This window comes from Mustelus asterias (genome assembly GCF_964213995.1).
Source record: "Mustelus asterias chromosome 26 unlocalized genomic scaffold, sMusAst1.hap1.1 SUPER_26_unloc_39, whole genome shotgun sequence".
In the NCBI taxonomy this organism is placed as follows: domain Eukaryota; kingdom Metazoa; phylum Chordata; class Chondrichthyes; order Carcharhiniformes; family Triakidae; genus Mustelus; species Mustelus asterias.
In genome coordinates, this window is record NW_027590108.1 from 496,009 (window position 1) to 520,748 (window position 24,740).

Consider the following 24,740-nt stretch of genomic DNA (forward strand, 5'->3'; position numbering starts at 1 on the left):
TCTTGTAGCAATGTCCCCTTGTTCGAGACTCTCTCATTGGTGAAAACATCTTACCAGCTACCCTACCAAAACGCCTCAAATTCCGAGGAATACACAATTTTGTCTCTCTTGGCAGGACAACTCTCTGATCCAAGGAATTATCTGGGGAATCTCTGCTGGACTACAAAACCTCCCAATGTGTTAACGCTTTTGCAACAAAATGTTTTTTTTTTCCCTCATTAACAGCGTGTTAGACCTGCCTGCTAGCTTTTTGTGATTCCTGCACTAGAACACCTAGGGCCCGGTCCATTTAGTCTCTCTCTCCATTTAGATAATAATCTGCCCTTTTATTCCTCTTAATGAAGAGCATCACATCACACTTGCCCACATTAAACTCCATTTGCCAGGTTTTCGCCGAGACACCTACTCGATCTATCGCCCTTTTCAGAATCACAATATCCTCATCAGAACATAGCCTTGCACCTTTCTTAGTGTCATCGCCAAATTTGTATAGATTACATTCTGTTTCAGCCGATTTCAATCCATGCTCACAGACTTCCTCCAATTCCATTGTCGTTTACTTGATGCACCATCCTCCTAAGCAACACCATTGCAAATGTTCATACAATCCCCAGACTGTCATAACTGAGAGAGATCTAGTGCTGTGTTTACTCATACATGCATAAGATTGCAATTTTGAACAGTGTTTTCTCACACAAGACCTAGATTGTAATCACTGAGAAGATCTAGTGACTATCAAATATGTTCAATGACTTGGCCTTCACAGCTTTCAGTGGTACATGTTTCAAGTTTCACCATCCTGAGTGAAGATATTTCCACTGATCTCAGACCTAAATGGCCTTCCCTGTATTCTGAGACTGGGACCCCTTTGTTCCAGGCTCCATGCAGCCAGTGGAAACAGCATTCCTGCAGTAGTCTGTCCAGCCGTATCGGAATTTTACACCTTTAAATTAGATCCGCTCTCATTCTGAAAATATCCAGTGAACACAGGGCCAGTCGAACAAATCTGTCCTCATACGATAATTTTGCCATCCCAGGAATCAGACTGGTGAACCGTCTCAGCAGTCCCGCTCTGGCAGGTATGTGCTAATATTCTGTTTCTCTCCCCACAGATGCTGGCAGATCTGCTTCGTATATTCACATTTTCTATTCCCGTATCTGAGGAGCCGTGAATGGTATTGAATGTGGTGCAATCATGAATGAACAACCCACTTCTGACCTTATGATGAAGGGAAGGTCATTGATGAAGAATCTGAAGTTGGCTGGGCCGAGGACAAAAACTCTGAGGAACTCCTGCGGCAATGTCCGGGACTGAGACAATTGCGTTTGAGTTAATCAGCACATTGGCGGATCGGTTGAAAAGGGGAGGATGCTGAGTTAAGGTACATAACGACAAAACGAACATGAGGATTTTTATTTTAATATTGTGAGTGGCTAGGATCTAGAATGCACTTCCCGAGATTGTGGTGGAAGCACGTTCAATCAGGAACTTCAAGAGAAATTTGAATGGGAATCTGAAGGGAAAATATTTACAGGGTTAAGGGAAGAGAAGCACATCAGACCAACCATGGCATTATCGAGGGTAGCAGCAGAATTGAAGGGCAGAATAGCCTAATACGTTTCCTATAATTTTTTGCTACGACTCTACAAGACATTGGGAAGGCCACAATTGGCGTACTGCGTAAAATTCTGGTCTCCCTGCTGTAGAAAAAATGGTAGTAAACTTGAAGATGTAGACAAGATTTACAAGAATGTTACCGGGCCTGGAAGGATTTGATTCTAAGGAGAGGCTGGATAGGCTGGGAACTTTTACACTGGAGCGTATAATGATAAAGGATGACATTATAGAGCTTTATAAAGTCATGAGGGGCATGGATAAGCTGAGCAGCCAATGCATTTTCCCCCAAGGGTGGGGCAAACCAGAACCAAAAGGCATAGAATTAAATTAAGAGGAAGTATTTAAAAGGGGCCTGAGGGGAAACGTTTTCAGACACAGGTGCGTGTATCGAATGAGTTAAAAGGGAAGGTGGTAGAGGTGGGTACAATCACAACATTTAAAATAAATTTGTATAGGTAGATGAATGGGAGAAATTTAGAGGTATATCGGCTACATGCAGGCAAATGGGAGTTGTTCCATTTAGCAAACTTGGTCAGCATGGACGACTTGGGCCGCAGGACCTGTTTCCTTGCTCCATATCTCTATGACTCTATTCCTTATGCTCTGCATGGTACCTTCAAGGCCACTGCCCTCAGATTTGCAGCAACAGTACCCAGGACTCGCCATCGCAATCGCTTCCCCTCTCTCTCTCTTCAACTCTCAAATAATTGTTATCCTCCCCCTCTCTCTTATTCTCCCTCCATTTCAAGCCTGTCTCTCTTCCTCTCTGATATTCTCTCCAGGTGGTTGGAGGAGAACAGGCAATGGGATTCGTTTGGGGATTGATACAGGTCTATGTGGAGAACGTGGGGCAGTGGGATCAGTTTTGGGATTGATAGAGGATTTTTGGGAAAGGGGAGGATAGTGGGATCTGTTTCGAGCGCTCTCCACACTCATTCTCCCCACTCATTCTCTCTCCCCCTCACTCACTCTCCCCATCTTTCTTTCTCCCCTTCAATTTTTCTGCCCATCACTATCACTGGTTCAAGGGACTGAGGGGCCGACTGCCCCCTAATTCAGATGTTTGTGTGCAGGGAGGGACCTCTTCTAAGGAAAATGAAAAGAGCTGATGAAGTGCAACTTTCTTTCTGCTGTATGGGGTGTGCGGGTCTTTGGGACATTGGCTCTCAATGTTTAGTATTTTAGGCTTTTATGGGTGGAATTCAGGAACATTTTGCCACACCAGGTGTGGTTTTGTTTTGGAAAAAGCTTCTGCAAAATGGAAATTGATGCTCAGTCAATAATTGATGCTTAAACCCGAGGCTGAGAAATTTAATTTTCACAGTGGAAAGACAGTTTAAACTTAACGGGACAATGTTAAAATCGATGCAGGAACAGAGAGGCCTGGGATTTCATGTCATTTCTTCATTTTAGAGACACATTTTGCTGCCTAGGATCTGCCAGTTGAAACTGTTTTTCACATCCTGAAAAAAGTGTTCACAATTGATTTGGTAAATGTGCAAAGCTGAAACACTTGGATCGTGGAATTGGAGGCTATTCTCAAACAGATTTAGGCATCTTTGAATGGGAGATTCAGGGATTGGTTATTGTGGAAGCTGTGAATTTGCTGGTATCTCTGTGAAGAATATTTTTCACAGAGAATGAAATCAAATACCAATTTCTTGAATTTCCAAGTCTCCATACGCATGAAGTGAGGCAAAGATAGTGTAATATACAGAGCGTCAGATGCCAAAGACCAACAACATCGAAGTTGTGAGTCACTCTCCTTTTTCAGAAAGTGAATGTGTATGTTTGAAACTTTAATCCTGGGGTAATAATTGAACATGTCCAATCCAACACTTTGCTGTTGTGAATTTGAGTACTGAATTTTCTAAAATGTATTCTGTCACCATTTGAATAACACTTTAGTGTTCTTTTTCTCCGTCCAGAATGGATAAATTCACATTTATCTACATTATACTATTTTTATCTATATTACATTGCCTTTCCATTGTGTATTTGGCCACGCACACAACTTGTTTAAATCACCTTGAAGCCACACACACACACGCACACACACACACACGCAAACACGCACACAAACGCACACACACATACACACACATTCACACACTTGTGAGGGTTGTTCAGGGGGATTTGGACAACTGTCAATAGTCAAGGATACGGCAGATGGAATATAATGTGGGTAATTGTGAAGTTTTCCACTTCGGTAGTAAAAGCAGGAAAGCAAAGTAATTATTCAGTGGTGCAAGATTGGAAAGTGCTGATGTCCAAAGAGTTTAGGGTGTCCTTGTTCATGGGACTCTAAAAGCTAGTAAGCAGGGACAGCAAGAATTTATCAAGGGTAATGGTCCGTTGGCCTTCACACAAGGGGATTTGTGTACAGCAGTAAAGGTGCCTTGCTGCAATTTACAGAACCTTGGCCAGACCACACCTGGAGCATTGTGTACAGTTTTGGTCTCCTCATTTCAGTAAGGATATGCTTACATTAGAAATCTGGATTAAATTTTATTTTCTCATTGTGACATATAAAGTTTCCACTTTCAAAAGACAGAAGCTTCAGAAACATCGCAATGGGAGGGTCACTGGGATTTTAACTGGAATCCTCAGATGTGAATTCCTTCAGTTAGAACGTTCGAATTCATTAATTCACGTTAAATTCAAATTATGATTTAATTTCATGAAATTATATTGTCCCCAACTGTTGTCTGTTAACTCCCCTTTCAACTCATCAATCTTTCCTTCACCCCATCTGTTCCTCCCTTACACAGTTTCTCACTCCCTCAACCCTTTGCTCCTTCCCCCTCACACTCTCTCCCTTCACACCCTAACCACCTTCTCCCGCTCCTCATTCTCCCCCTCACTCTCTCCCCCTTATTCTCTCTCCCCGCACACTCTGCCCCAGCTCTCTCCCGGTCAGACTCTTTCCCCCTCACCCCACTTCCCCTCGATGGATTCCCCCTTGCTCTATCCCGCCACACTCTCTCCGTCTCACTCTCTCTCCGCTCACTCTTTCCCTCTTCACTCTATTCCCGCACTATCCGTCGCCTCACAGTCGCCCCTCACTGTCCGCCCTTACTCTGTCTCCCATCACACCCACGTGTGCAGACACATGCACACACAAACGCACTGAGACAGACAAACGCACATACACACATACACACACACACATGCGCACACACACACACACACACACAAACACACTGGGCACACACAGGTGTACACACAGAAACACACATTGACACAGACAAACACATACATAGACCGAAATACACATAGGTCCCCACACACACACAAACACATACAAGCAAATATAAACACACACAAACACTGTCTCCGCTCACTCTTTCCCTCTTCACTCTATTCCCGCACTATCCGTCGCCTCACAGTCGCCCCTCACTGTGTCTCCTCAAACACACACACACACACAGGCACACACTGCGAGCACACACACACACAAACACCTATATATACACACACACACACACACATGGAACACACGCACACACACACAAATACACACACGGGGCGCACACAGGTGTACACACATAAACACACACTGACATATAGACACTGGAGCGAGCACACACACGAACACGACCATACACACAAACACACATTTCGACAATCACACACACACGCACACACACAAAGATACATGCACACAGGCAATCACACACACTGCGACACATGGACACACACACTGAGGCACACACATGGATACTGGGAAACACACACAGGCACATGCAGGTGGGCATACGCATACAGGGACACACACACATACACACACACACATACACACACATGCAGGCAGAAATACACACACCGACACTGAGACAAGCACACATGAACATATACACACACCCACATATACACCTCAACACACAGAGCATACTGAAACACACACACTGATATTGAGCCAAACACACAGAAACAAGCTGCACGCACAAACACAGATACACAAGCACACGGAGACATACACAAACATATGCAGACACACACACACACACAGGCACTGATACACACACACAGATACGCGCAAGCACAGACAGAGACACATACACAAACGCACATGCAAACACACTCGTTCACATACACACACACCCAGACACATTCACACAGACACAGACCGACACATACACAAAAACACACACAAGTACACATCAACACACACAGCCACATCGACAGACATGCACGCATGTACAATTGGGCACACAGAGGCACACGCATGCACGCCCACTCGCACTCACACAAACACATGTGTACCACAGAAAAACGCACACACACACTGGGTCACACACAGGCACATGCACGCACACGCACACACACTGGGGCAAACATATAGACAGATATACACACACAAATTGGGACACACACACTCACACACACATAGACAATCGCGTTAATACAGGCACATGCAAACACAAACACGCACATACGGAGACAGCCACATGCACATGCACACATGAACACATACACAGGCACACACATCCAAACTCACGTGAACACATGTGAATAGTCAAACACACGTAGAGATACAAACATAGACACGCACGCTGGGTGACACACACGGCCACACACACTGACACACACACATACATGAACACGCAGGTACGCATATACAGATACACATTCTGACACTGAGAGAGACACACAAACATGCGTGCACACACACATACACACACACACACCCCTACCTCTGTGTCTGTGGGCATTTTCCCAAGTCTGGATAAGTCCCTTCAGTCCTTGAAAGGGTAAACGTCCCTCATGAAAAGCGTGATGACTTTTTAAATCAACATGCCTGCTGCACAGCAAGATCCCACAATTTACAGTCGGCAGTGTGGACTGGTTTTTAAATCTGGTCAATGTTTGTACAGAGACAAAAAGCGAGGTGGAGAGAGGCTGAGACAGCGATATCCACAGCCCGGGGTCCTCTGAATTTAATGGAGACTCCGTTCCCCATTGAGACCCCAAATACATTACTCACAGCTTCTTTGTTTCTCTCTCTGACTCTAACCCACAATCTGCAGCCGTTTCTATCTCTGTCCCTCTAACTCACTTTTCCTGTATCCTTCAATCTGTTTCTGCATCATTACTATCATGTTGGAATCCGCACAATTGTCGTCGACACACAGTAAGATCCCAAAAGCAACAGCATGCTGAGAGCTAAAAAAAATCCCCTCGCCCCCTCTCTCAGGTTCCACCGAGAACCTGAATTTCTGCTCTGGTCAAGTATAGGAACCGTTTAAATCAATACATTCAGGAGACTTTCTTTCTAATCTCTTTATGCTGGGTTATGTCACGTTCACGTTTTGTCCTTCGCTGCCTTCTCCTCGCCCTTTTTGACCTACTCTGACCAGTATAGCTCTGGTTCTCCCGCTTTTTGCCTGAGCCGCTCACGTCTTCCTGAGGCAGTTCAGTCCTGCAGACAATTTCTTTTCACTTCCTCCCGTGGTCACATCTTGCTCCTCATTAGCTGGATATTTGTCATGTTGCTTTTCACTGGGCCACCTTATCCTTGTTCCTTATGCACTGGAAAGTTGGGTTACTTTAAACTGTTGTTTCAATCAATGTACTGAGCAATCGATACAAACGGATATATCAACATTTTCTTTAACTCTGCTCTGAAGTTGGGCTGAGTCGCCATATAAATAAAGGTATTTGTGCAACAGCTTAAATTCCGAAGCATATAGGCGACTGCCTCAAAGATATCATAGTTGTTAGCATGGAAAATGTGTTCTGGCACATCAAGCGTATACAAAAGATAGAATGACCACAAAATGAAGAAGTTGCTGTCTATGGCGAAGAGTAAAATAATAGGCATCTTTCTACTCTCCATCTCTGGGTCACAGTGTTTGTCTCCAATACTATGACCCTTCAACAACTTGCGAGCTCGGCTGGCCATTAAAATGGGTCGGAAAATCAGAACGTTAAGGATCAGAATTACAGCGATTGGAATCTTTGGCGTTAATGTTGTTGAAAACTTTGTGAACCCCTGCAATCTAGGGTGAGTATAGTAGATTATCTTAATGGAAAAGAGCCACGATACATTGTTGACTATTTTACTCGGTTCATATCTAAAGTCCCTGGGGATCTTTTTCGACAGAGCAGAATGGTTGTTGTTGCAATCATAACAGCCACAGTTTTATTGGTACAATATTTAGCTTTCAGCTTCTGGGAATCAATGGCGACAAAGCGATCAAAACTGAACATGATGGTGAACCAGACAGAACAGTCTATGGCTGCACAGAGAAGGCAATCGACAGCACTGCACACAGAGGTCAAGTCCAGGAAACACCCTGGGTAATAAGAGAAATTGAAGCGCCTCTGTATGATCTCAGTGATAATGACAATCACTGATCCCCGGCTGCCATGGCATCAGGTAGCGAGTGATGTAGCTGGAGAGACACACTTTCCCCGTAAATTAACTGCAGAAAGGGAAGGGAACAGAGGATGGAAATGGCACAGCAACTATTGTTAACATATTATGGCGTAGGCGGGCCCCTGATAAGACCAGCGCGTATTGTGAAATTTCAGTTGCCCGTGAGAAGGTGATTAGCCTTCTTGAACTGAGAGTGAGGTGGGTGAGGGTGGGACGGGGGGAGGGAGGATTAACATATAAGACTTCAAACGGAGGATGCAGGGGTCCTGTAAGTGGATTATTTGTTTAGTATTGGTTACTTGAGAATTACAGTCTCCCCTACTATAAGTGAATGTTAACACTTCATTTGATGATACATATGACCTATATCGCCAAGCATAAATCATCCCCCACCATGAGCCCCATTCTTCCTCTTACTACTTGTAATTCAATCTGTTAAATTCTCTTATAGCAAGAAGCCAACATGTTATCCTCCTCCCTCGTTGCTTCTCTTATTTGATTTGTTTATAAGTTCTCTTGTCTTTCTATAGTGAGTCTGCTCCTTAGTCGTGTTAACTTCCTTGATCCTTTCTTTTTCTTATTAAATTTAATCGCTGTCATTTTCGATATTCAGTGAGCTCTCTAATTGTTCTCTCTGCCTTTGCTTGGAATGTACATTGACTGTGGCCAAATTATCTCTGAGATGATGATGGCCCATTCCTGAGGTGCTGCTTCCATTGTCTACAGTCCAACTCGAAAGAATGCAGAAAAGATTTACTTGGATGTTACCGGGACTTGATGGTTTGAGTTATAAGAAGAGGCTGGATAGGCTGAGACTTCTTTCTCTGGAGCGCAGGAGGCTCAGGGGTGAACTTGTACAAGTCTATAAAATAATGAGGGGCATATATCTGCGAGATAGTCAATATATATTCCCAAAGGTAGGGGAGTCTAAAACTAGAGGGCATAGATTTAAGGTGAACGGGGAAAGATCCAAGAGGATCCAGAGGGGCATTTTCTTTCACACAACGGATGGCGAGTGTCTGAAACAAGCTGCTAGAGGTAGTAATAGAGGCGGGTCCAAGTTTACCTTTCAAGAAGCGTTTAGACAGTTCTCTGGGTAAGATGGGTACAGAGGGATGTGGGCCAAACGTGGGCAATCGGGACTAGCTTAGCGGTTAAAAAAAGAGGCGGCATGGACAAGTTGGGCCGAAGGGCCTGTTTCCTGCTGTAAACCTATTTGATTGTATGACTCTATGTGCTCATCTTCGGCAGGAGTGAAAAGGCAGACCTGCGAGGGATACTCGAGGGCAAATGAGGGGTCGAAAGGCATCGAACCGTACTGTCTTGAGGCAAATCAGAGTGGATAAATCCCCAGGACCAGACAGGGTATTCCCACGGACCTTGAGGGAAGCTAGTGTTGAACTTGCAGGGGCCCTGGCAGACATATTTAAAATGTCAGTATTCACGGGGGAGGTGCCGGATGATTGGAGGGTGGCTCATGTTGTTCCGTTGTTTAAAAAAGGTTCCAAAAGAAATCCGGGAAATTATTGGCCAGTAAGTTTGACGTCGGTGGTGGGCAAATTATTGGAAGGTGTGATAAGGGATAGGATCTACAAATATTTGGATAGACAGGGACTTATTAGGGAGAGTCAACATGGCTTTGTGCGTGGTAGGTCATGTTTGACCAATCTATTAGAGTTTTTCGAGGAGGTTACCAGGAAAGTGGATGAAGGGAAGGCGTTGGATGTTGTCTACCTGGATTTCAGCAAGGCCTTTGACAAGGTCCCTCATGGGAGGTTAGTTAGGAAGGTTCAGTCGCTGGGTATACATGGGGAGGTAGTAAATTGGATAAGACACTGGCTCAATGGAAGAAGCCAGAGAGTGGTTGTGGAGGATTGCTTCTCTGAGTGGAGGCCTGTGACTAGTGGTGTGCCGCAGGGATCGGTGTTGGGTCCATTGTTGTTTGTCATCTGTATCAATGGTCTGGATGATAATGTGGTAAATTGGATCATCAAGTTTGCTGATGATACAAAGATTGGAGGTGTAGTGGACAGTGAGGAAGGTTTTCAAAGCTTGCAGAGGGATTTGGACCAACTAGAAAAATGGGCTGAAAAATGGCAAATGGAATTTAACGCAGACAAGTGTGAGATATTGCACTTTGGAAGGACAAACCAAAGAAGAACGTACAGGGTAAATGGTAGGACTCTGAAGAGTGCAGTTGAACAGAGGGATCTGGGAATACAGGTTCAGAGTTCCCTAAAAGTGACGTCACAGGTGGATAGGGTGGTAAAGAGTGCCTTTGGTACATTGGCCTTTATAAATCGGAGTATCGAGTATAAAAGTTGGAGTGTTATGGTAAGGTTATATAAGGCATTGGTGAGGCCGAATTTGGAGTATTGTGTACAGTTTTGGTCACCTAGTTACAGGAAGGATGTAAATAAGATTGAAAGAGTGCAGAGAAGGTTCACAAGGATGTTGCCGCAACTTGAGAAGCTGAGTTACAGAGAGAGATTGAATAGGTTGGGACTTTATTCCCTGGAGCGTAGAAGATTGAGGGGAGATTTGATAGAGGTGTATAAGATTTTGATGGGTATAGATAGAGTGAATGCAAGCAGGCTTTTTCCGCTGAGACGAGGGGAGAAAAAACCCAGAGGGCATGGGTTAAGGGTGAAAGGAGAAAAGTTTAAAGGGAATATTAGGGGGGGCTTCTTCACGCAGAGAGTGGTGGGAGTGTGGAATGAGCTGCCGGATAAAGTGGTAAATGCGGGGTCACTTTTAACATTTAAGAAAAACTTGGACGGGTTCATGGATGAGAGGGGTGTGGAGGGATATGGTCCAAGTGCAGGTCAGTGGGACTCGGCATAAAATGGTTCGGCACAGACAAGAAGGGCCAAAAGGCCTGTTTCTGAGCTGTAATTTTCTATGGTTCTATGGTCACAGCCAGCAGGTAAGTGGTTGACTGTGAACGGTAAGAAATGTTTCTTTTTTTTGACATTGTAGTGTTGCTGTTTTACACTAAAATAGTGTCTCCCTGTTATTTCTGTGGTTTTTAGTTTCTTAAGATTATTTTCAATCGTAACAAGTATCAATTAGGAAGAGTCCGAGAGAATTGGATATAATCTGAAACACAACATCATTCAAATTTTTAATTTAAATGGTGAGACATGGCAGGAGGGCTCCCAGCTGTGGTTTGCTCCTCTTGCTCCCTGTGGCAGGCTGGGGCAGTTCCATTCCGCTTGGTCAGCACGTGTGCAGGACGTGACTCCAGCTACAATTCCTGGAAGCTCGAGTTTCAGAGCTGGAGCGGCGGCTGGAGACACTGTGGAGCATCCGCAATGCAGAGAGTATCGTGGATCGCACAAATAGAGAGGTGGTCACACTGCAGGTTCAGACTCCGCAGGCAGGAAGGAATGGGTGTCCACCAGTACAAGAGAGATAGGCAGGTATTGCACGAATCTCCTGCGGCCACTCCCCTGCAAACAGTTATACCGTTTTGGATAGTGTTGAGGGGAATGACCTCTCAGGGGAAAGCAGCAGCAGCCAAACTCGTTGGACCACGATTGATTCTTCTGCAGATGGTAGGGTTAAAAAGCCTGTCAGTGCAAAAAATATAGGGCACTCAATTGTAAGGGCGTTCCAGTGGCCGCAAACGAGACTCCAGGATGGTATGTTGCCTCCCTGGTGCCAGGGTCAAGGATGTCTCGAAGCAGGTGCAGGATATTCTGGGGGGATGAACAGCCAGTGGTCGTGGTACATATCGTAAAAACGGCATTGGCTAAAAAAGGTATGAGGTCCTAACGGCAGAATACAGGGAGATAGGAAGAAAGTTAAGAAATTGGACCTCAACAGTAGTGATCTCAGGATTACTACCGGTGCCATATGCTAGTCAGAATCGTAATGACAGGATATATCGGATGAATACATGGCTGAAAAGATGCTGTCAAGTGGAGGTTTTCAGATTCCTGGGGCATTGGGACCGGTTCTGGGAGAGGTGGGACCTCTACAAATTGGATGGGTTACACCTGGGCAGAATTGGGACTGATGTCCACGGGGAACTGTTTTCGAGAGTGGTTGAGGAGGGTTTACACTTAAATGCCTGGGCGGTGGGAATCTATAGAAGCAGCCAGAGGAGGGGGCAAGAACAAAAACAAAAGGTAGAAAAGGGAATACGAAAAGTGATAGCCAGATAAACAAAGGGCAAAATTAAAACTGGGATATTGACAAAAATATTGGAGCCGAGACTAACGGTGTTAAAAAATACAAACTTAAAGGCTCTGTGCCTTAATACGGGGAACATTTACAATACGGTTGGTCAACTAAATATGCAGAAAGATGTAAAACAGCACGATATGATTGGAATTACAGAGACGTGGCTGCAGGGTGACCAGTGGTGGGAACTGAATGTCCCACTGTATTCAATATTTAGGAAGGACAGGCAGAAAGGAAACGGTGTGGAGTGGCACTGCTCGAAAGAGGAAGTTAACACAATAGTGAGGGAGGATATTAGCTAACAATGTGGAGCCTGTATTGTTAGAAGTGAGAAATACCAAGGGGCAAAAAGCATTATTGGGTGTCATATATAGACCCCAAACTGCAGTGGCGATGTTGGGAATGGCATTAAGCAGGAAATTAGAGATGAATGATGAGGGAATATCGGTGATCATGGGTGATTTTAATCTACATTTGGATTGGGCAAATCAAATTAGCTACAATTCCGAAGAGGACGCATTCCTGGAGTACACAAATGGTTTTTTTGACCAATATGTTGAGGAACCAACTTGAGAGCAGGCCATCTTAGAAAGGATACTGTGTAATGAGAAGGGAATCTTGCTGTGCGAGACCCCTTGGGGATGAGCGACCATAGCATTATAGAATTTATTGTCAAGGTGGAGACTGAAGTAGTTGATTCGCTGACGAGAGTGCCGAACCTTAACAAAGGAAACTATGAAGATATGAGGCGTGAGTTGGCGTTGATAGATTGGGGAGAGTTGCTTAAACGGATGAAAGTGGATAGGCAATGGCAAACATTCAAGGAACACATGGGGGAACTGCAGCAGCTGTTTATTACAGTCTGGCAGAAAAGCAAAATGGATAAGAGGGCCAATCCATGGTTTACAAAGGGAACTAGAGATAGTATCTGGTCCAACGAAGAAGCATACATATTGGCGAAGAAAAATAATAGGATTGAGAACAGGTTAGAATTCAGCAAAGAAAGATCAAGGGATTGATTAAGAAGGGGAAAATAAAGCACGGAAGTAAGCTTGCAGGGAACGTAAAGACTGACACTAACAGTTCATATAGATACGTGAAAAGAATGAGGTTGGTGAAGGCAAAGGTACAGAGGGAAACGGGGGAATGTATATCACGGGGCAAAGAAACGGCTGAGCAATTCAATACATATTTTGGTTTTGCCTCCGCAAAAGAGGACTCAAATCTGACACCAGAAATGTTGGAGAATGCAAGATTCAGTGAGACGGAAGAACTGAGGGTGATCAATATCAGTAAAGAAATGGTGCTGGGAAAATTGGTGGGATTGAAGGCGGATAAATCCCAGGGCCTGATATTATACATCCAAGGGTGCTTCAGGAAGTGGCTCCAGAAAGAGTAGATGCATTGGTGATCAACTTCCAGCATTCTATAGTTTCTGGAACAGTCCCTGCAGGTTGGAGGGTAGCTAATGTTACTCCAATATGTAAAAAGGGAGGTAGAGAGAAAACAGTGAATTAGTGACCAGTAAGCTTAACATCGATCGTGGGGCAAATCATAGAATCCATTATCAAGGACTTTATAGCGGAGCACGTAGAACACAGTGGCAGGATCAGACAGAGTCCGCATGGGACTATGATCTGTTGGAATTCTTTGAAGATGTAACTAGTGGAGATAACAAGGGGGAGCCAGTTGATGTGGCATGTTTGGACTTTCAGAAAGCGTTTAACAAAGTCCCACATAAGAGATTATTGTGCAAGATTAAAGCATATGGAATTGCGGGAAGTGTATTGAGATGGATAAAAAACTTGTTGGCAGAGACGAAACAAAGAGTAGGAATTCATGAGTATTTTCAAATTTGCAAGCAGTAACCAGTGGGGTATCACAGGGTTCGGTGCTGGCACCACAGTTATTCAAAATATATGCTAATGATTTGGATGAGGAAACAAAATGTAAAATTTGAAAGTTTGCAGACGATACTAAGTTCGGTGGGATGGGGAACTGAGACGAGGATGCATAGATCCTTCTACATGATCTGGACACGTTGGGTGAGTGGGCAAACCAATGGCAGATGCACTATGATTTGGATAAATGTGAAGTTTTTCATTTCGGAAACAAAAACAAGAAGGGAGACCACTACCTGATTGGCTGAAAATTGGGATCGTGGAGTGTGCAGCGGGACCTGGGCGTCCTTGTGCACCAGTCACTGAAGGTAAGCATGCAGGTGCAGCAGGTGGTAAAGAAGGCAAATGGTATGTTGATCTTCATTGCAAGAGATTTTGAGTACAGGAGAGGGATGTGTTGTTGCAATTATACAGGGCCTTGGTGAGGCCACACCTAGAGTATTGGTTGCAGTTTTAGTCTACTTTTCTGAGGAAGGACGTTCTTGCCCTCGAGGGAGTGCAGCGAATGTTCACCAGGCTGATTTCGGGGATGGTGGGACTGATGCATGATGAGAGATTGACTAGGTTAGAATTGTTTTCGCTGAAGTTCAGTCGAATGAGGGGGGGATGTCATAGAGATTTATAAATTCTAACAGGACTAGACAGGGTTGATGCAGGGAGGAATTTCCGATGGTGGGGGAATCCAGAACCAGGAGTCACAGACTGAGGATTCGGGATGGATCATTTTGGACAGAGATGAGGAGACATTTCTTCACCAAAAACCAATGGCCAGCACGATTAAGGAAAAATCACGAAATTAGCATTGGCCAGCACGATTAAGGAAAATCCCAAGGATTTTTATACATATATAAAGAGCAAGAGCGTAGTCAGGGAGAGGGTTGGCCCACCCAAGGACAAGAGAGGGGATCTATGCGTGGAGCCAGAGGAAATAAGTGAGGTATTCTTAGAATTCTTAGAATCCCTACAGTACAGAAAGAGGCCATTCGGCCCATCGAGTCTGCACCGACTACAATCCCACCCAGGCCCTACCCCCATATCCCTTCATATTTTACCCGCGAACCCCTCTAACCTACACATCCCAGGACACTAAGGGCAATTTTAGCATGGCCAATCAACCTAACCCGCACATCTTTGGACTGTGGGAGGAAACCGGAGCACCCGGAGGAAACCCACGCAGACACGAGGAGAATGTGCAAACTCCACACAGACAGTGACCCAAGCTGTGAATCGAACCCAGGTCCCTGGAGCTGTGAAGCAGCAGTGCCAACCACTGTGCTACCGTGCCGCCCAATTAAATGAGTATCAAATGAGTATTTTACGTCAGTATTCACTAAAGAGAAGGACTTGGTGGATGATGAGTGTGGGAAAGCCTGTGAGTCTGTGTATATAGTCTGAGTCATGTTGCGATCAAAAAGGAGGAGGTGTTGTGGTTGTTGAGAAACATTAAGGTCGACATGTCCCCAGGGCCTGATGGGATATACTCAAGAATACTGACAGAGGCAAGGGAGGAAATTGCTGGGGCCTTGAAATAAATCTTTGCAACCCCATTGGCTGCAGGGGAGGTCCCAGAAGATTGGCGAATAAACAATGCTGTTCCTTTGTTAAGAAGGGTAGCAACAAAAATTCAGGTAATTACAGGGCGGTGAGCCTTACGTCAGTGTAGGGAAATTATTGGAGCGGATTCCTCGAGACAGGATTTGCTCCCACTTGGAAATAAGTGGACATATTGGCGAGAGGCAACATGGTTTTGTGAAGGGGAGGTCGTGTCTCACTAACTTTATCGAGTTTTTTGAGGAAGTGACGAAGATGATTGATAAGAGTAGGGCAGCAGATAGTGTGTACATTGACGTCAGTAAGGCCTTTGACATGTTCGCTCATGGCAAACTGGTGCAGAAGGTGAAGTCGCATGGGATAACAAGTGAGCTGGCATGGTGGATACAGAACTGGCTGTCATAGAAGACAGAGGGTAGAAGTGGAAGGGTGCGTTTCTGAATGGAGGACTGTGACAAGTGGCGTTCCTCAGGGATCAGTGCTGGGATTTTGCTGTTTGTAAGATATATAAATGATTTGGAGGGAAATGTAACTTGTTTGAATAGTAAATTGTAACTGGAGTGATTAGGAAGTTTGCAGAGAACACAAAGTTTGGTGGATTTGCGGATGGCGATGAGGACCATCAGAGGATACAGCAGGATGTAGATCGTTTGGAGACTTGGGCGGAGAGATGACGGATGGAGATTAATCCGGACAAATGTGAGGAAATGCATTTTGGAAGGTCTAATACAGAGAGAAATATACTGTAAATGGCAGAAACCATTAGAGTATTGATCGGCAGAGGTATCTGGGTGTACAGGTACACAAGTCATTGAAAGTGGCAACGTAGATGAAGAAGGTAGTCAAGAAGGCATACGGTATGCTTGCCTTCATTGGCTGGGGCATTGAGTTTAGAAATTGGTAAGTCATGTTGCAGCTTTATAGAACCTTAGTTAGGGCTCACTTGGAATATAGTGTTCAATTCTGGTCACCACACTACCAAAAGGATGTGGAGGCTTTGGAGAGGATACAGAAAAGATTTACCAGGATGCTGCATGGTATGGAAGGCATTAGCTATGAGGAGTGACATTGGTGAAAATGATGTAGGTAGGAAAAGCAGGGGGGTCATACGAGAGAAATTCAGGGAGTTAGGTGCTAGGCTGAAAAGTAAGGCCTCCAGGGTAGCAATCTCTGGACTGCTCCCGGTGTCGAGTGCAAGTGCGGCTCGGAACAGGGAGATTCTACAGTTGAACGCGTGGCTAAAGGACTGGTGCAAGAGGGAGGGTTTTAAATTCATAGATAACTGGGAAATCTTCAAGTCAGGATGGCAACTGTACAGAAAGGATGGGTTACACCTTAACTGGAAGGGAGAAAAAATCCTGACTGGGAGTTTTGCTAGAGTGTTTCGGCAGGATTTATACTAGTGTGGCAGGGGGGTGGGGAACAAAACAGTAGGTCAGTAAATACTGAGGCTGGAGTTGAGCTGGGGGCCAGGGCAAGGCTAGCTAAGAAGAGGAGCACTCTGGAGGAGGATGACCTGAGTGGGCCTGGAGGTCTTGAGTGCATCTGCTTCAATGCGATGAGCGTAACGGGTAAAACAGACGAACTTAGGGCCTTAATGCTTATGCGGAATTTGGATGTGGTTGTGGTGACGGAAATTTGGTTAAAAGAAGGACAGGAATGGCAGCTGAATATTCCGGGGTATAAGTGTTTTAGGTGAGACAGAGGAGGGGCTAAAAAAGGTGGGGGAGTGGCGATATTAGTTAAGGAGCATATCACTGCGGTGCAGAGGGTAGACAACTTAGAGGGGTCATGTACTGAGTCGCTGTGGGTGGAACTCAGAAACAGGAAGAGTGTAGTCACTATGCTGGGGGTGTACTACAGACCACCCAACCACCCACGGGAAGTGGAGGAAAGGATATGTCAGGAGATTCTGGATAGGTGCAGAAAAAATAGGGTTGTTGTAGTGGGGGACTTTAATTTCCCTGGCACAGACTGGAAAGTGCTTAGAGCTGGGGGTCCGGACGGGGAGGAATTTGTAAAATGCGTACTGGAAGGTTCTTTGGAACAGTATGTAGATAGCCCGACTAGAGAGGGGGCTATACTGGACCTAGTTCTGGGAATGAGCCCGGTCAGGTCGTCAAAGTCTCGGTATGGGAACATGTGGCAAATAGTGACCACAACTCTGTTAACTTTAGGATAGTAATGGACAAGGATGAGTGCTGTCCTACGGGCAGGGTGCTAAATTGGGGGAAGGCTAACAATAGCCGGATTAGGCAGGAATTGGTGGATGTTGATTGGGAGAGGATGTTCGAGGGTAAGTCCGCATCTGGCATGTGGGAGTCTTTTAAGGAACTATTGATAAGGCTGCAGGATAAGCATGTGCCTGTAAAAAGGAAAGATAGGAAAGGTAGGATTCGAAAGCCGTGGATAACCAGGGAAATTAAGGATCTGATTAAAATGAAAAGGGAGGCGTACGTTATGTCCAGGCAACAGAAAACAGATGGAGCTCTGGAGGAATACAGAGAGAGTAGGAAAGAACTCAAACGGGGAGTTAGAAGGGCAAAAAGAGGTCACGAGATGTTCTTGGCAGGCAGGATTAAGGAGAATCCTAAAGCATTCTATGCATAGGTTAGGAACAAAAGAGTTGTCAGGGAGACAATCGGACCTCTCAGGGACAAAAGAGGGGAATTATGCTTAGAACCCAAGGGAATAGGGGAGATCCTAAATGAATACTTTGCATCGGTATTCACAAAGGAGAGGGGCGTGTTAACCGGGAGGGTCTCGGAGGGAGGTGTTGACCCGTTAGAGAAAACCTCCATTACAAGAGAGGAAATGTTAGATTTTTTAGGGAACATTAAAACTGACAAAGCCCCAGGGCCTGATGGCATCTATCCTCGACTGCTCAGGGAGATGAGAGATGAAATTGCTGGGCCTCTGACGGAAATCTTTGTCGCTTCTTTGGACACGGGTGAGGTCCCTGAGGATTGGAGGATAGCGAATGTGGTCCCGTTGTTTAAGAAGGGTAGCAGGGGTAACCCAGGAAATTAGAGGCTTGACATCCGTGGTAGAGAATTTGTTGGAGAGGATTCTTAGAGACAGGATGTATGTGCATTTAGAACGGAACAATCTCATTAGTGACAGACAGCATGGTTTTGTAAGAGGGAGGTCGTGCCTTATTTTTGGTCCAGTTTTTTGAGGAAGTGACAAAAACGGTTGATGAAGGAAGGGCCGTGGATGTCGTCTATATGGATTTCAGTAAGGCATTTGACAAAGTCCCACATGGCAGGTTGGTTAAGAAGGTTAAGGCTCATGGGATACAAGGAGAGGTCGCAAGATGGGTGGAGAACTGGCTTGGCCATAGGAGACAGAGGGTAGTGGTCGAAGGTCTTTTTCCGGCTGGAGGTCTGTGACCAGTGGTGTTCCGCAGGGCTCTGTACTGGGACCTCTGCTATTTGTGATATATATAAATGATTTGGAAGAAGGTGTAACTGGTGTAATCAGTAAGTTTGCGGATGACACGAAGATGGCTGGACTTGCGGATAGCGAAGAGCATTGTCGGGCAATACAGCAGGATATAGATAGGCTGGGAAATTGGGCGGAGAGGTGGCAGATGGAGTTTAATCTGGATCAATGCGAAGTGATGCATTTTTGAAGAAATAATGTAGGGAGGAGTTATACAATAAATGGCAAAGTCATCAGGAGTATAGAAACACAGAGGGACCTAGGTGTGCAAGTCCACAAATCCTTGAAGGTGGCACCACAGGTGGAGAAGGTGGTGAAGAAGGCATATGGTATGCTTGCCTTTATAGGACGGGGTATAGAGTATAAAAGCTGGAGTCTGATGATGCAGCTGTATAGAACGCTGCTTAGGCCACATTTGGAGTACTGCGTCCAGTTCTGGTCGCCGCACTACCAGAAGGACGTGGAGGCGTTAGAGAGAGTGCAGAGAAGGTTTACCAGGATGTTGCCTGGTATGGAGGGTCTTAGCTGTGAGGAGGGATTGGGTATACTGGGGTTGTTCTCCCTGGAAAGACGGAGAATGAGGGGAGATCTAATAGAGGTGTACAAGATTATGAAGGGGATAGATAGGGTGAACGGTGGGAAGCTTTTTCCCAGATCAGAAGTGACGTTCACGAGGGGTCACGGGCTCAATGTGAGAGGGCGAAGTATAACTCAGATATTGGAGGGATGTTTTTTACACAGAGCGTGGTGGGGGCCTGGAATGCGCTGCCAAGTTGGGTGGTGGAGGCAGGCACGCTGACATCGTTTAAGACTTACCTGGATAGTCACATGAGCAGCCTGGGAATGGAGGGATACAAACGATTGGTCTAGTTGGACCAAGGAGCGGCACAGGCTTGGAGGGCCGAAGGGCCTGTTTCCTGTGCTGTACTGTTCTTTGATCTTTGTTCTTTGAGATGTTGAAGAAATTTGATTTGTTCTCACTGGAACGACGAAGGTTGAGGGGAGACCTGATATAAGTTTGTAAGATTATGAGGGGCATGGAAAGACTGGATAATCGGAAGTTTTTTCCCAGGGTGGGAGAGTCAGTTACTCGGGCGAATAGGTTTAAGGTGTGAGGAGCAAAGTTTAAAGGAGATGTACGAGGCAGGTGTTGTACACAGAGGCTGGTGGGTGCCTGGAACTTGCTGCCATGGAAACAGATACGATAGTGACTTTTAAGAGGCGTCTTTACAAGTACATGAATAGGATGGGAATAGAGGGATATGGTCCCCGGAAGGGTAGGGGGTTTTAGTCCAGTCAGGCAGCATGGTCGGTGCAGGCTTGGAGGGCTGAAGGGCCTGTTCCTTTGCTGCATTTTTCTTTGTTCTTTGTTCTTTGTTCAAAGACTGCTGAGCATGTGGGATTCATTGCCACAGAAAGTAGTTGATGCCCAATGATTGAATGTGTTCAAGAGGCAGCTAGAAATAGCACTCGGGGCAAAAGGGATCAAAGTGTATGGGGAGAAAGCAGGATGAGGCTACTGAGGTGGACAATCAGCCAAGATCTTGAAGAATGGTGGAAAAGTCTGGAAGGGCCAAATGGCCCCTCCTGCTCTTATCTTATATGTTTCCATGACAACGATTAGGTAACAATGAATGTCATCTGAGAGGACAGGTCCCACCCAGTGAAATGGTAATCGGAGGTATTCCAGCATGATTCTGCAGTCATTTGTGTTAAGGACGCAGAAAGGAAGAACAGGCCGGGATATATTAGCTCGAATTAACAGCAAAATGGTAAAATAACTTCGAAGGATAAGACTTTCGTCATTGGTTCAGAGGTATGTATGACCTTTCGTTTGCTCCAATAAAACAACAACTTCTGTCACGTGATTTATTTACTGATGACTATGTTAAACCAAACATTCAGAAAACTTCTTTACAAAGGATAAATCTGTTTAAGATCCGTGAAAATCTGCAACAAATGAGACAATGTCATATCTTCCAAATATTGCATTGAATTTATAAGCAGAGAAAGTGAGAATTGCCGAGCTTTAAAAACTGTGAAGAAATGAATCAAGACATATGGCCATGGAACTTTTTTTGCCATTTGTTAATGAACAGCAGTACAGAGAGCGTTTGGAGAAGTTAATTTGTCTCCCTCCTATAAAATATAATCCGAGATTTGAACGTGAGCTGCCAGATCATTGGGCTTGTGAGTTTTATGTTTTTTCCATGTTGCCAATCGTTTTTTACGTTCAAAAATCTTTCTTTACAAAATCTTAAGGACAATAATCAAATTTCCCGAGTGCAGCATCTATCTGAGAATAAATGCGAGTGAAATACTGAAATAATTGGTAGCATTGTCTTACTGCAACGGGCCTTTCAATGGGGCAGATTTCCCAGCCTGGAATCAAATATTTGTGTTTTGCAAATCCTGTTACTGTGACAAAAGTGGCGCCACGGTGGCACAATAGTTAGCACTGCTGCCTCACAGGATAGGCGACCCGGGTTCAATTCCAGCCTCGGGTCGCTGTCTGTGTGGAGTCTGTACGTTCTCCCGGTACCTGCGTGGGTTTCCTCCGAGTGCTCCGGTTTCCTCCCACAACCCAAAGATGTGCAGATTAGATGCATTGTCCATGCTCAGTTGACTCGAGCGTCAGGGGGATTAGCAGGGTAAATTATGGTTGTGGAAATAAGGCGGGCGTGGGATTGTGGTCGGTGCAGACTCGATGGGCCGAATGGCCTCCTTCTGCAATGTTGGGATTCTAAGATGACAGGCTTCAGTGAAACGTGTGGACATTTCTGAGTAATAAATGCGATCCTTATTCCCAACTGCAGTGTGCAGGCTGTTGAATTGTACAAGCAATATAACTGTTGCAGCTGGTTACACTATCATAAGGAACGTCTGTCAATCTGCCGCTCCAGCCAGCTCAATCATTCAACCAGGTCATGACAGATGACATTAGCTCCACTTCCCAGGCTGTTTCCCAAAACCTTTAATTCTCTTGTCAATCAGGTCCCAGCCAGCCAATAAAACTCTGAATTATTTTCCTCAAATTCTTTCAACATTCCCTTCAGAAATCCTTCCATTTTCTACCTCTATGTGATACCCCCACCATTTGTTCCTGACGCACTGAAACATCTTGAAGATCACATTTATTTCGGTCACAATCCCACCATCCTGCCCTCTCCAAAATATTAATCTCCTCCCGAACCAATTCCTTCTCTCCCCCCACCCATCACATCACCTCTTCGAACTCTTCTACTTTCATTTCTGCATCTCCCATTTCACACAGTCTTCGCTCACTCTGTCCAGCTCCATGTGACCAGCCTATCGCTTGCAAACATCTCCAACAACTCTGCTCCTGGCTGCTTAACACCAAAGACTCAAATTGCCACCACTTCACTCGCCCCCCGCCCACTTCCAGACCAGTACCACTGACCCCCTCCCCCCACCCCCCTCCCCCAACTCCACTTCAGGACTTCCTAAATCACCCTGATACCCCTGTCTGAATCTGCACCCTGCTTCTCCAATGCATTTTCACTCGCTTCACTAGCAGTTCTGTTCTTCCATCTCCAATAACCCACCCCGTCTGCAGCCTTTATTCACATCTCCATACGGCCATAAACACCCAGACATTCCCCAATGCAATCTCTTAATTTGCAGCAAGCAACCATACCAAAGCCCTCCCAATTCTGGACCCCTTCTGTCACACCGTTTCCCTCCGACAAGCTGCATTTCGATCTCCCCCCATCAAGCTGTATACCAACCCACTCCCACTTACATCTTCATGCAGTGTATGTAATATTCCCTGTGATCGTCATTCCACAACTAAATCTCTTCAATCAATTTCTGTTCATATCCTTAACTGCAATTTTCCCGTCCACCTGATAGTTCATCACCTGCCCCACCTCGTGGGCCACGTCGTTTTGTGTACCGCCACAGCCGATGATATGTTTAATCCCTTCCCTTCCGCTAACAAATCCTCGAATCCGATACATTCCTCCATCGTGGAGATCCCAATTCAATGGCTTCATTAAATTATTTCTTCACCTGTGCAACCAGCTCCATGGCTACCTCCACACCGCCACTGTCATTCCTCCACTCATCAGCCAACATCCTTCCGAGTTTCATCTCTCTGAGATATCCTTCCTCAATGTCTACTAAAAACAGCTCTTCTTACTCTCCAACATTTGCTAATCATGTATCTCTCCGGAAATCTCCACTCCTTCTGATAAACTTCCACCAGTGCACCTCAACAGCTTGTGCCTACATGTTTATTACTTTCGCTCATTACAAATGACAATCTTCACTGTTTGCCATGTCGGAGTTCAGCACTGTTTCTGATTTCCACATGCTTCACCCTTTCATCCTCCAGCCATGATCTATTTATTTTGCTATCTTCTACGGCAACGTTTCTAGCCAAATAGACCTCACTCTTTTCTGTCTCTTGTGGCATTTCTACTCATATATAAAATATAGTCAAGTGAACTGGAGAATGTCAGTTTAATCTGCTCCTTTGAAATTTCTACTTCTGCAATTCAACTCTGATATTTGAGTGACGCCTTGGTTCCATAATTAATCAATTGTTTTGAACACTGTTGGAAAACAAAATCTGTTGAAAGTGGAAGCATGCTCTAATTGGTATTGACTTAATAAATATCAGGATGAACGTGGATTTGGCATTTTTAACTTTTCATAGGCAGATTGTAGCAGGAATGTGTTAATGAATAGGATTAATAAACACGCTGCTGTAAACTGGGTAAAATTATTCGACAGGTTTCGTGGAGATACATATACTATTTCTAATTGAATGCCAACTTGGACGCTTGTATTTGGGTCAGTGTTTGAAGCTCTTTTGAAAAATGTAAGTTTGAATTACTATAGTTCATCATTCTTTAGCATGCACTTTCACCTATTGGATTGCAGATGTTGGAAAATTTATGCTGGATTAACAATTTAACATCAAATATATTTAAAATGTGAATTTGTAATATTTAGATCCCCTGATTTGGTAACATTAAGTGACGCTTTTGAAATGCTTGAATTATGTAGACATGAATGGGAGTTCAGAATTCACTGAAGTTTCCCCCCAGATTTCATGAATCTCCCAATCAAAGTAAAGGGATAATTGATCGTTTTGAGCAGCAGGTTTCTGAATTTTCCCTGAGTTATTGTGTAAATGGCTGTGTTGGTGCAGGAACTCAGAAGTTGCAGCATAATGCCAGCCTCTTCGAAAATGGGGGTGCTGCTCAATGTAACTCTGCGTTTGAACGACGTTGTAATACTGTAATATAAGAAATACATTAATGTTGTCATCCAGAACAGGATAAAACTACTGGATATTGCAAATAGTAACATAATGGATCTTCTGCGGCTCATCAGCTCAGGGTCCTTTTCACTCCTGTTAGTGTTGCTCTGCCTCAGGGTCTTTCTGGCCCGATTCGCTCTTAAAATTCGCTTGACGGTGACAATGTTAAAGAATAAAATCAGGAAGAATGGAATCACTGGGGTTAACAGCTGCTCAATCCAAGAAAATGCTATCCAATAGGGCAAAATATAAAAAAAGATTGATAATCTGCAACCCAACTCTATGTTGTTGGAATAAGAGGAATACAGGAATGGCCAGGGAATGTTCTTTAAACAGAATAGCGAGCTCACAATGCTGATAACCACA

General features: G+C 44.8%; 1 protein-coding gene across 1 annotated transcript in view; it reads right to left on the bottom strand.

Moving 5' to 3' along the window:
* Positions 1-550, bottom strand: part of LOC144482151 (scavenger receptor cysteine-rich domain-containing protein DMBT1-like) — a 50,045-nt gene extending 49,495 nt beyond the window's left edge. The window contains exon 1 of the mRNA XM_078201372.1: positions 407-550. Within this exon, the coding sequence (XP_078057498.1) occupies positions 407-550 (144 nt within the window). The remainder of the gene's footprint in view (positions 1-406) is intronic.
* Between the last annotated feature and the right edge of the window lie 24,190 nt (positions 551-24,740).